Raw genomic sequence first — 13088 nt, 5'->3', positions numbered from 1 at the left:
AATTTATATATAGTGTGTGTGTGTGTGTCCATCCCTCTGTGTGGGTGTGGGTGTGGGTGTGGGTGTGGGTGTGGATGGGCTCCCTGGTGCCCGGGGCATCAGATCTGTCTGAGGAGCCCCTCTTAATGCGCAGCACGCTACAGACAACGTGCATTGTTTGTCCTGGGGCTGCGTGGCTGAGTGCGGCGCCTCGGCTGCTGGCACCTCTTCAGCTGTTGCTGCTTTGTGCCTCCCGCACCCTCCATTACCGTTAGAGTTGCAGTCTGGACCTCGCTTCCTGCTGCAGGAATAATTAGGAGTGGGCTGTCTACCCCTGGGGCTGCCTGCTCCCCGTAGGTAGCTCCTGACTGAGGCTTGCTAATTGGAGATGAGTCTTAGCGCACCTTCTGCGTCAACTCCCTTGACTGCTGGCTGCTGATTAAATTCATAGTGTGAAAGGGATGGGACTGAGGTGTTCTGGCCCGAAGCAGCCTGTACTGAAAGGCACCCAAGTGGCCTGAAACAGTTAAGGCAGCTCCTCCATGCACCACACTTATTAATGGGGAGTGATTCACCTGCCAGGGAGAATCTGATTCATTTTGGAATGAGAGTGTAGGCAAGACTAGGTGGGCCTGGAGAAGTCCTGTAGGAACCAGATGTCACAGAGACCTGTAGGGCCCTGTGAGGAATGGTGTGGAAAGAAAAGTATTTCCCAGTGTCCTCAGGGATCCAGACCCTTGTAGTATGCCCCCTCCCAGACTGGATTTCCAGCTGGGGAGCAGGACCAGAGCAGGCTGTGTGGCAGTAGTGCTCACATGTGCCCCCTGCTGGTGAGTGTAAAGAAGACCTCGCGTCTCAATCGCATGTGGGTTTATTTATTTTTTAAACGATGAGAAAGGGATTCAGAAGGATAATCTGGAACTCGGGTGAGACGCCATCATGCCGACCTGACAACTGCTGTAATTGGGCTGCATGAGCTGTGGAGTCAGATAGTGTTTGGGAGGGGAGGACGAGAAGTTTAATGTTTGGACTGTGTTTGTCTCACAATCACCACAAAATAAAAATGTAGAAAATGCTTGTGGTGTACTAACTCTTTTCTGTATTTAAGTTACGCAGATTAACATACACATATAATTAAATTATAAACATTTTTTGGAGTCACTGCTGTTGCTTTTTAAGTAGAACAATACCAATGATGTATGAGAAACAGGGAATAAATCAGGATTTGTGTGTGTGTGTGTGTGTGTGTGGCGTTGAATTTATTTTGTTAAACAACTTATGATCTCTTAGGGAATGTAGTGTCAGTTTAAAAGGGTCTTACTACAATGAATGAGAAGCCTGTTGCTCAAAATTTGCCACCGAGGCCTGTGATAGTGAGGCTTTTAAAAACAAAACCAAAATCCTGGCCATGACCTAGAGAGTGGCACAGTTCTTTGTAAATGTAAACAATGAGTATCAGGCCAAGGGCTCATCAGGGCAGAGCTGACAATAAAAGCACATAAAGGAGGAGCTACTAACTTGTTTGCTCAAGTCAGCTGAGTTCTGCCTAATTCACACAGCATCAGTTAATGGCAGACGCTCAAAACCCAGTGAATCCGTGCATGTGGCCTTCCCAAACAGAAGGGGTGTCTTCATCAGAAAGGCAGGCAACTCTGCGTGATTGCTCTTTGCTGCAGAAGAACACCTTGGAGCTGCTGGCACACCTGGGCGCAGTTCTGGATCAGGAAGTCAGGTGACAGGAATGGGTTTCAGGAGGATTATGAACCCTCAGCCTTAAGAAGACATGGTGACTGGTGTGGCGGCTGGCCATGGCAAGTTCCTAAGCTGCCTCTTTACTTTCTGCTGGGATTCCTTTCCTTAAATACTGCCTTTTCTTAAAAAGTTGCAGTTAGAAATGTGAGTGTAGCAAATGAGTATTTGTTCAGCTAGCGACATGCTACCCCTCCCTGTGCTCTTGGCAGGTACTGAGGGACAGGCCAAGTCCTGGGGCACAGTCCTGGCACTCGCCACTCAACGGAATGGTCACCTTTGAGAATCTGATGGCGGCTATAGTTGTCCCCTGAACAACAGGCATGTTAAGCTTTAGTGTTGCAAGCAGTGTTCAGGATCCAAGAAAACCCATTCTGTAGAGCAGTGGTTCTCAGGATGTAGGCCGTGACCAGCAGCAATATTTTCCTGGAAACTTAGTGGAAATGCAGATTGTTGGCATCAGCATTCTGTTTGGGAACCACTGTTTAGGGGAAATGTGAGTGAGGGTTTAATATGGTGTGAGAGTGCGCTGTGAGCTGTACTTTCTTTGGGTAGGGGAACCTCATCCCTGGCAGTTGGGAGAAGCTGAAGTGGGGGGGATGTTTGAGCAGTGTACAGGAAGGGTGTACTTGCAGGGTGGTAGATGGTCAGCCCGGCTCCAGGAAGAGAAAAAGTTGCTTTGTGCAAAAGGGGGAGGGGTGTCAGGTTTAGGGTGCTCACTGTCCTGAACTGTGGTCAGCCAGCACTGGATTAGTCAGGAGATGCTGGATTTGTTCCTGGGCTTTTTAGGTTTGTAGTTAGGTATTTCCCATCAGAGATCATAGGCAATAGAAATGAGACTTTTCTACTTAACAGCCACGGTGGGGCCTTCCTCACGGGAAATCGTTGAAGCCACCCAAACTAACCTTGGATCATACACAAAGTTCAGCTTTCCTGGCCTCCCTATGTCCCATGTTCATGGATAACCTCAGGTCAGTGAGGTGTATCTGCCAGACATCTCACTGGGCAGCCTCTCCACTCCTGGCATGTAATAGTTTGCAGTTCCTGTGTCCATAGTTCCGACCTCTTGTCTTTCTGTTTCCTAAACCAAACAGGACAAGTGTTTCAGCTGCCTCCATGGCCACACTGTTCAGGGCTTCTATAACGGACGGCTGCCAGAGAAGAAGGCACCTCAGCCAAGCCCAGGGACACCAACATGGAATTTACTCTGAGACAGAGATTTTCTTCTGAATTCTTTAATTTAAAAAAAAAAATAACATTTTTAACAACGAATGTTAGTAATACAAGGAACTGGTGTAGAAAATAACACAGGGGGTACTGATTGAACTGGTTAGGGTCAGGTGAAGCTTGATGTGGCATTTTCCTGCTTTGGGCCAGGAAGCAGTGCAGGATGCAAGTAGGAACGCCAGCCCCGCCCGCCGTGGGCTTCTCTCAGCTCCCTGGTACACGAAGGCACTGGTTAGGCTGAGGGAGGTCTGAAGAAGTGCCTGTACTTAAGCCAGCGTGTGAAGTTGAGGTTGCGTGTGTGTGGCTTCTTGGCGTCCTCACTGCCAGAGGAGAAAGGTTGGTCACCTTAGTAGCACTTCTGTGGAGGAGGAGCCAGCCGGCAGGAGGAAGCATTGCTCCCAAGGATAGTAGGGTAGGGCTTTCAGGAGAGTGTTTGCTATGGACAGTGGCGGCCCAGGGGGATACGCTGTTGCTGCGATGATTTAATGGTCTCCATCTTCCTGATGCACAGTGGGATTGTGTCTCTTCCATGTCGTCTGGTGTGTCTTGACTTTGTGTTTTCAGGCCCATGGCACCTTGTCAGCTTTATCAATAGGAAAATCCCAGGACTGAAGGATGCTAATGGGGTTTAGTGTCTGACTCTTTACACTCTGTTTCTGCATTGAGTGGTGGCAGGCGATTTTAATGGTGGGGACTGAATGTACGTGCTGATGACGGAGTACTGGTTAGTGACCATGTGCCAGCAATCTGAAGATGGCATGTCAGATGCAAGTGGAGCTCTTAGCACTTGGTTCTTTTTGATTGAAAGAGGCAGAGGAAGAGGGCAGTCAATAGCAGTTTCTCAAGTGGTGGTGCAGAGAGAGCACGCAGGAACTGTGGGCAAAGCCAAGGAAGTTCCCTAGACGTTCAGACATCTCTCTGAGAGCTGGCTCTGGGCACATCAGTGTTCAGTTTGCTTGGGTTCTTGTGACCTCTGGGCCTTCTGGTGGGCCCTGGGCAGAGCTCCCTTCTCTGATGGTCTGTGCTTAGTGAGTGCAGGCTTCAGAAGATGCTCGGGAAAGGGCAGCAGAGGTGGCTTCGGGACTGCTGCAAAGCCAGTGACGGTAGAGTTCATGGGATGAAGGCACTGATGATGGGCAGCAGAGTCCTCTGGCAAGAGGCAGCAGGCCACTGGCCCTCCCAGCTGGCCTGGGTGTGTTGCAGGTAGAGTGTTTTCTAAGGCTCTGTAGGGGTTCCTTCCAGTCTGATTCTTGGCTATGTCGTTGCCGCCCACTTTGAGGGTTACAAGCGGTGTCCTTGTTACCTGCCCAAGAGGAGATGAGAGATTGGATACAATGCTTAAAGTACGCTTTCATTGCAAACGTCTGCTGAGACCTTAGTAAGACCAATTTCTCCCAGGTAAAGAGAATTAAAGAGTACCGAAGTACTGTTATAATGTATTGCTTACTTAGAATCTTTATTCTCTACATTCTAGGTTCGGAACCTCACTTATATGGTGACCCGCAGGGAAAAGATTAAACGATCTGTGTGCAAAGTCCAGGAACAGATATTCAATCTTTACACTAAGCTCTTGGAGCAAGAAAGAGTTTCAGGTATGCACCAAGCCCTGTAGGTCAAAATATAGGGCAGGGGTTTGTACACCTTGACACTGTTAAGGGGAAAAAAAAAAAATCTCTTGCTTAATATTTAAAAACTATCCTGTAGAAGAACTTAAGAAGCATAGACTTTTATATTTAAGGAGTAATTGTAGGCGTTTGGGGCATCATGGTATGGGGGAGAGAGCTGTGAACTTTGCCTCAAGTATGGGTGGAATTCGATCTTCTCTCATCTTGACCAACACAAGTCCATTTTGTCTCCCAATTTCCTTATATAAATGGAAATAATATCTCAAGCTGGCTATAGCAACTGTTGTGAGATTCAAATGAAGCTGACATGTACTACAAAGCACTTGATAAGTATATCATGGTGATACCTAAACAGATGTGATGATTATCCAGCCTTTGGGTGTACTTTGATAACCTCTGGGTAAGACTGTGCACTTAAGGCACAGGTTCATTACTTAGGTTATGTTGACAGGATTTTGAGTATTTCTGAGATTGAGCACCAAGTATTTATTTATCTTACAGGCTCTGGGCTAGGCATACAAACAAACAAAGCAAAACCATACAAGAATAAGAAAACCAGGACGCTTGCCTGCTCTGCAGAACACATTAGTTTCTCAGAGATCAAGTGCACAGTTGGGCAAGTTGCTGAACCTCTCTGGGATTCCTTTGATCTGTCAGAGACATGTGGCTTAGAATCTTGATGCTTAAATTGCCTCACAGGACGTGAACTCCTTCCCCCCAAAATGGGTCTCAGCGAGAGCTGTGGAGCCTGGGTTGGCATCCCAAGGTCTTAGGCTGACTTCAGTGGAGAGGAGAGAGGGAGGGTGGCGCTCCTGCCTCAGGGCTTGTGAGGGGGAGAGTCACAGTTGATTCGCTCACTCCCTTTTTCTGTGTTGGTGGCCTTTTGTCCTGGTACTTACACTATTATGAGATATGAAACAGTAAGGCGTTGTTAAAACCTTTCCATTGAAATACAAATTCTAGTTGATAACTAAACAGTATCTCTGAGTGAGTGACTTGGTCAGCTGAACAGTAGGAGAAGGCCTAGAGAGTTTTGAACATTTTTAAAGTTTCCATGGCATTAACTTACTGCTATCCTAGATATTTTCTTCCCAATATTAAATATTTTCCAAATGTATCAAGCGCATATCATTAGCTAGAACTTGGGGTTTAGCTGTAGTAAATTTTTCTAAGGGTGTCACATGTAAAAGCATGTTGAGTCAGATTGTTTTAAACTTCCATCTCATCATTATTCCTACTTGAAAACAAATAAATGGCATCTTTTTTTTTTTTTTTTTTGTAAACCTTTTGTATCCTCATGTGAACAACCCACAAGGAAGGTTGGTGCAGACCACTCAGTCGCAGCCAGCAGATGCCAAGCTGATGTCGCCTGGATCATTAATGCGCGCTGTGTGTGGAGTCGCGCCCTTGGAGGTGTTTTCTGTGACTCTTGTTGCGTAATGAATGATTACCTAAAAAATAAGCTGGAAAGGGCATGTCTGTGATTTCACATGAATCATTTTTCACGGGTATTGAAGGCCGCTTTTTGTATTTTCAAGACTGAGGTTTTTACTTGAGTGAGCGAGCGAGATTCTTAACAGCGTTCGGAAGTGTTTTGTGTTACAGAGCTGTAATGTAGATCTGCACTCAGAAGGAAAGAAAAATCTTCCCTCATTGTGAGATAAGAATCATGCTACGTGTGATCAGTTGCAAGGGACATTAGCCTTCCCGTGAGATGCTACAGGGAAGGCGGTCAACCCTTTGGGATGCCTTGTTTCTCCAGTTGCAGACTGCCCCTTCAGTTCTGTTCTTATTCATGCCTGAAGTCCCTTCCCGTCTTGGAAGGTGGAGGAGCCTAAGTGAAGGAGCAGGTGTTTGGGACTCACATGTGTTGTCAGTCAGGATCCATGGCTTGAACTCTGTTGTGTGATTCCGAGAGTGCTCTAGGGGCATTGTGCTGAGGTCTTCAGTGGGAGCAGAGCTGATGGAAGCCCTGAGGCAGAGGCTCTTCTGAGACATGGTGGAGGTCACAAAATGGTAGCCTTTCCTTAACCGTTTTCCATGGGAGATGATTCTATAAAAGCAGCGTATTGGGTGTGGCAGGAGGTTTCGCTAATGATTGGTTCTTGAGAAAGCAGACATTTCCAAACCAGCAGATTGGGAAGGAACCTGCCCTTGTGATAATGGCAGTTCTGTATTGAGTCTTGAGCTGTGTTCTGTTGTTTGCTTGCAGTGGCCTTGTCTGATGAGCAGCGAGTTCTTGAATGGGCTCCCACCTCGCCTTGTTTTCTTGGTGTTTCATACTTTAGTATCAGAGACAGAACACACGAGAGCTGCTCTTTGTAGGTGCGCTTGAGGGTCTTGGTGCTTCTGATGCATTCTGGTGTGTTAGGATTTCACCCTGTGTGTTTCCAGCGGGAGGTGATGATGGTTCATCAGTGAGTTGTGAGATGACTTCTGTGGATCATGACCAGCATTCAAAACAAGTGAAAAAGAACAGGAAATGTCAGCGTACTTTTCAGGAGATGTGGATTAGTAATATTTCACAAAACGTGACCTTTTACTAGGTTCCACTGTGAGATTTAGATGAATTTAACTTACCCTCAAGTTGGATGACAATTCAGATAAATCCTATAAATGGATTTTGCATGTAATGTTGTACATTTTTGAGAACCTTATGTATCAACTTTTAGACACATTTGCTCATTTTACGTATTTACACGTATTTATCCTCAAAATAACCCTGCCAGGGTGTAGACACTGGAGAAAAAAACTAAATGCAGTGGTCCTCGACCCTGCCTTTTTGGTGCGGTCAGTTTCACTGGGGAGAAGGGGTCCGGACACAGCAGCTGTGGCCCCTGGAGCAGTTGCTGCTTTGCATCTGGGGAGAGGGAGGAGAGGCAGCCATTGACCACCTGCTGCCTTCTGCAGGGATTTCCCTTAGACTATCAGTTACTTTGTTGGAAGGAAAATGTATTCCTTGATAACCATGACAAGTTAGGTGAGCCTCAGCTGTTTTAGAAAAACAAAGTAGCCTAATGCAGATGGAATGGAGAATTTCCAAGGCAGGTCATCAGCTTGAGATAGGATAAAAACTGAATTTTGACAGACTGGTGGCGGCGTATTGAACTGCTGGGCGGGAAAGTTTGCATCAGTTGGTCTACCCAAAGGGTCCAGAATTTAACTCCTTTGGATTTGCTTCTGTTGTAATTCTAATGTATTTGTGCTTTTATATTCACAGGTGTGCCTTCTTCTTCCTGCGCCTCCTCCTCACTGGAAAACATGCTTTTGTTTAACAGTCCTTCTGTGGGGCCTGATGCTCCCAAGATAGAAGACTTGAAGTGGCATTCTGCATTCTTTAGAAAACAAATGGGTACTTCCTTGGTTCACTCACTGAAAAAGCCCCATAAGCGAGATGCACTGCCCAACAGCGCTGGGAGCGAAGGCAAAGCTGTGCTCAAGCAGCCAGACCCGTGTGGTAGGCGGGAGGGGATCGTGGTCCCGGAGAGCTTTTTGAGCTTTGAAAAGACCTTTGCAGAAGCACGTCTCATATCGTCAGCACAACAGAAAAATGGGGTAGTGACACCAGACCACGGGAAGAGAAGAGACAATCGTTTCCATTGTGATCTCATTAAAGGAGACTTAAAGGACAGACCTTTTAAGCAGAGTCACAAGCCTCTCAGGTCCACAGACGTGTCCCAGAGGCATCTGGACAACACAAGAGCTGCCATTTCCGCTGGAGCAGGGCAGTCAGCACCCGGCATGCGGAAGGAGATGGTGCCCAAGTGCAATGGCTCCCTAATCAAAGTAAACTATAATCAGACTGCAGTCAAAGTGCCTACAACGCCTGCCAGCCCAGTGAAGAACTGGGGAGGATTCCGGATTCCAAAGAAGGGGGAGCGGCAACAGCAGGGAGAGGCCCACGAGGGGGCCTGCCACCAGCACTCAGACTACCCATACTTGGGCCTAGGCCGAGTGCCAGCCAAGGAAAGGGCAAAAAGCAAGTTAAAATCCGACAATGAGAATGACGGGTATGTCCCCGATGTGGAAATGAGTGACTCAGAGAGTGAGGCATCAGAGAAGAAGTGTCTCCACGCCAGCAGCACCATTGGCAGGAGGACAGACATTATCCGGAGAAGCATCCTGGCCTCCTGAGGAGACAGGGGTGGCCTGGGAGCACGGCGGACTTGTCACTGGGTGTGCTGGGGGGAGTGCTGATGCAGGGGACAAGCAGAAACCTGGTACTCCTGAGCTACACAAACACATTTACTTGCAATTCAGATTGAATTTTTTTTTTTCCAGAGTCATTTAGAAATCATTGTTGTGAGACGTTTGTGTTATTTGCAACTTGTTGAGGAAACAGAAGAGTAGATTGTAACCATAAGACACTGCTAAGAGGAGAACCTGAACTAAACACTAAAACAAGAATGAATTAAGTTTTTAAGAGAGCAAGGCTTCAGGAAGCCTCCTGAAGTTTCATTGCTCTCTGCATTCTTCCCAAAGCACAAACTCTTGGTAACCTGAATATACGGAATCAGATGTGGTTCTTGAGACACCCTTACGTACCATTTGTAGCCCATAAAGCTTATTTGCTAGGACTGCGGTAGATCTTGAAATCCTTTTGGCCCGCAAGGCTATTTTTTGTTGCATGAAGTATGCAGGCAGCAGCTCTGAAGCTTCACTAACACTGGGGAAACTCACGTGTAAGTGCAGCAGCCAAGCAAGAGAATTTAAACGATGCTCATGGTTGGAAGGGACAGGGTAGAGCTGCTGCGGCTTGGAGGGCTAGGGTGAATGTCGCAACGTCCTGCTGCCTGATGCTCCTGAGTGGGTTGTGGATGCAGAACTGATGGAGCGTGAAGCTGTTAGGAAGGTTCTATCTCTGAGCAAGAGCAGTTAAGGTCCAGTTTCTACCAGTCCTCTTGACCTTCCTCCTCCCTAACTGTTGGCTCTTGGGCCAGCTTGGGATTTCCCTGGCCATTGCCAATACCTGGCCATCTGGCTTCCAGCAGCACAATGGCTATTCAAGTTTAAGCGATGAACTTCGAGACTCTGGTTACTCATACTTCCCAGAGCCGGTCTCTAGTGTGTATGTTGGGGAATCCGGGCTTCCAACATGAACGGATTCCTTAAGAAAAAGGAAAACAAGAAAAGAAAAAAAAGAAAAAGTAAAATAGGTTATATTTCAAAACAATAGAAAGGCAATAAGTTGCGATAAGCTCTTACCATTGACCAAGGTTATACAGGAACGAGATTGATGTGTACCCTTGAATAGTTTTCTGGAGTCAGAGTTCTAAACTCTATTTCGTAACTTGGACTTTCTAATTGCAAATGGCAATAAATAGTAAGTTATCAGCAATAATAAATTTAGCATTAAATTTGAGTACAATGTTGTTTTTTGCACTCAATGTAGTGCGTATGTATTAAGACAGTGGATAGCGTTAAGGTCCTGTTAATTTTCTTTGGAATTCAATGTAGTTGTGAATCAAACTTAACAGAAGGAAAGTTTAAATAGCATTATGGGCATTTGGAATGAGCCCAACTTCCCCTAAATTACCCCTTAGTTTGTTAATAGCAGTACCCAGATTCTTGATTCATTTTTACATCTGTTTCCATGTGGCAGGGACATTCTAATACCTAATGCATAAATGCTTTGAGTTCTGTAGTTAACTTTCAAGTCTTCCAGATGATCGTCAACAACAAAAAAGGCTTATTGAATTCCATCTTGCTATGCAAGTTTTACCAGATGATCAGATAATAGATCTGATGCATCCCCGTTGTATGTATGACATTTCTCAAACCAAGTCTTAACTTTTCGAGTACATTTTAGTAGCTAATTCAGGGGAGGTGAAAGAATGACCCAGGTTTTTAGATTGACTATTTTTGAGCTATGGGGCTCAGTTGGAAAGACTGCTGTCCAGATCAGCTTGTTGCTACAAATATTAGGAGGTTCTTATGAATCCAAGTTGTACATTCACTTGTAGCGTAATTTAAAAATGAGATTTTTTTTTTTTTTTTTTTTTTTTTTTGCATAAGAGCAAAAACCTTTTGCTGGATATAGGAGAAGGTTGGACTCTACAGTTATCTTTTGACTACAGCAACAGCTCTGGGTGAGAGTAGAATTTATACAAGAATAATTTGTCAAGCCATAGAAAGAAAATCTAAATTAACCTAGTAAATGTATGACCTCTCACCATTTTAAGAGGTACCAGATTCATTTGCACTATTAGGAATGCTAGTTTTGTGCAAAAGTAATGCCTTACCTGTTTTTCCCCATGTTTAGGTTGAAAAGCTTTCAAATGTTCCAAGTTATGCTGAACCAAAAACAAAACAAAACAAAAACAAAAAAATAAAAAACCCCACACAAAAACAAAACACAAAAAATAAGTCCACTTTTTATTCCTGCTTCAAAATGCAAATGGTATAGAGCACGGTTTCTCTGACAGTATAATGATAGCTTTGTAAGTTAGTTTCATGTCATGCTGGGAACTCTGTATGAGGTGGCCATAAGCAGCAACCAGCCAGCCTACCCACTTGCATTCTATTAGTACAGAACCATTGGCCTTTTTTTTCTTTTCTTTTTTTGTGTTAAGCTTTATCTTTCCTTGTGCATCCTGACCAAGAAATATCTTTGATTATGATCAAATGTATTATGTCAAAATGTAGGCTAGTTAAACTTTTGTAAAGTTGCCTGGAATGTCATTTGTTAGGTTATAAACACAAAATCTTAAATGAAGGGTTTTATGTGTTGTGTACAAATCTTAATTATTTTGAAATGGACAGACTTGTCATTACATTTGTAACCTTGTACAGAGGATTTTTCACTATGTGCCTAGCTTGGTGTCCATTCAGCTAAAGTTGAAATAAAAGGTGCATGAAGAGTAAAAAATCAGAAATTAAACAAAGTATATGTAGAGATGACTATTTTATATTACATGGCCCAATCCTGTATTTATTTCTACCCCCTTTTTGAAAGTATTTATAAAACTAGTTGAGGACAGCTGTATTTTTTTGTTGAACTATTTAGTAGAATTTGTGCCTTTTTGTCTGTATGTGAATAAATGCTGTACATTTTGCAATACATTTTTAACTGTCTTTTGAAATCTGCTTTTGGCTAAATAGTTAAAGGTGTATTATGATTTAGTAATCCTGAGTTGGTGCTTGTTTATTGTCCTGGAGTGTAGATCAGAAATGAGAACAGTAGGGAACAGATCAGCATTGTGCAAGAGCCCGGGTTTATTGGTGCTTTCTGGCTCAACTCTGAGAGGAGACTGAAAAACGATAATGGTTTGATTTTAGTCTTCCCCATCTGGAGTTCCTTCCAGAATATGAGGGTACTTCAACAAGTTCGCAGAAAATGTGTATATGGAAAAACTAGGGATTATCAAGTCAAGTTTTTGCACCAAAATATACTTAAACATTTAATTTTATTTTCCCATTAACATTTTGAAGTACCTGGTAAAATTTGGATCAGAAAACATCTCACTGTTGAAGCTACATAGACTTTAGGGTTAGAGAGACCTTGGTTTGATGGCTAAACCACAGTTTACCAAGCCATGTGACCTTGGCCAAATCGCTTAACCTTTGTGAACCTCATTTCCCCATCTGTAAAAAGAGGATAACAATTTAGTGTCTTAGTGTGGTTGTGATATTGAAAGGAAGTTCATAGAGTGGCACACAATATGCCTTTAGTAAGTGATAGGTTATTAGGTGCAAGGTACTGACTGGCAACATAAACTGATGAGCCTTCTGAGGCAAGATGTTATTCCTGAGTGATGGGAAGGTTGCATTTATAAGGTGCTTTAAAAAACGGAGAGGTTTCATTAACTGCTTGCTTTGATCACAAAGCTCTGGAACACAAGGGCAAGAAGAGAGATTACCTGCATTCCACAAAGGTGACTTGTCCAAGACCACTGCATTAGGCATACGCAGAAATTTCTAGTTTTGAATTGTACTGCATGCAGAAATTAGCATATACTGAGATGCACCTTTCTTTCCTCTTTGGGTTGGGAACAGCAAAACTGGTGTGGATTATTCTTTCTCATGCTGATTATGCCGATTAGGAGCAACAACAGGGTAGCTTTTTGGCTCCAGTCTAATTTGTAATTTCTACAAAAATTTGGCTAGTCTTTTCTTGAAAACATGAGTTGTCTCTTTTGCTAAAGGCTTGTTTATTCTGTCTTGTTTCTCCTTGGTGACTGCTTGCTTCCATGTTGCTTTCTCTGAGCAAGACCCGAGAGGCAAATAACTATGATTCTTCCTACAAGGTCTTAAAGTTGAATAACCACAATAGTTCCCTAGGGAAATTAAGTCCCCAGGAGCCAAAGGAAGGCCCTATCATTGGCAGTTCTGCAGTCTGTGATGGGAAATGCGGCACTAGGGACTCATGGTTCATGTTTTCACCCACATTGCTTAGAAAACAGTTTCTACCTTTGAAACATTAGCCATCTGCAACAAACTTTACAATTAACTTCAAGGTTGAAGTCTCTAATCCTTGTATGATTCCCTTTTAATGCTAAGAACTGCATT

The 13088-nt window shown here is 44.2% G+C and overlaps 1 protein-coding gene across 11 annotated transcripts in view; it reads left to right on the top strand.

Annotated features, from left to right (window-relative positions):
- JADE1 (jade family PHD finger 1) overlaps window positions 1-11621 on the top strand; it is a 63300-nt gene extending 51679 nt beyond the window's left edge. For all 11 annotated transcript variants that reach the window (XM_062199631.1, XM_062199627.1, XM_062199630.1 and 8 more), the window contains exons 10-11: window positions 4430-4547; window positions 7801-11621. In XM_062199631.1, coding sequence (XP_062055615.1) covers window positions 4430-4547; window positions 7801-8714 — 1032 coding nt within the window. In that variant the 3' untranslated portion in view covers window positions 8715-11621. The remainder of the gene's footprint in view (window positions 1-4429; window positions 4548-7800) is intronic.
- The last annotated feature ends 1467 nt before the right edge of the window (window positions 11622-13088 follow it).

Source organism: Lepus europaeus, chromosome 8, assembly GCF_033115175.1.
Source record: "Lepus europaeus isolate LE1 chromosome 8, mLepTim1.pri, whole genome shotgun sequence".
Lineage (NCBI taxonomy): Eukaryota > Metazoa > Chordata > Mammalia > Lagomorpha > Leporidae > Lepus > Lepus europaeus.
Note: the sequence above shows the minus strand (reverse complement) of the source record. Positions and strands in the feature narration are given on the sequence as shown.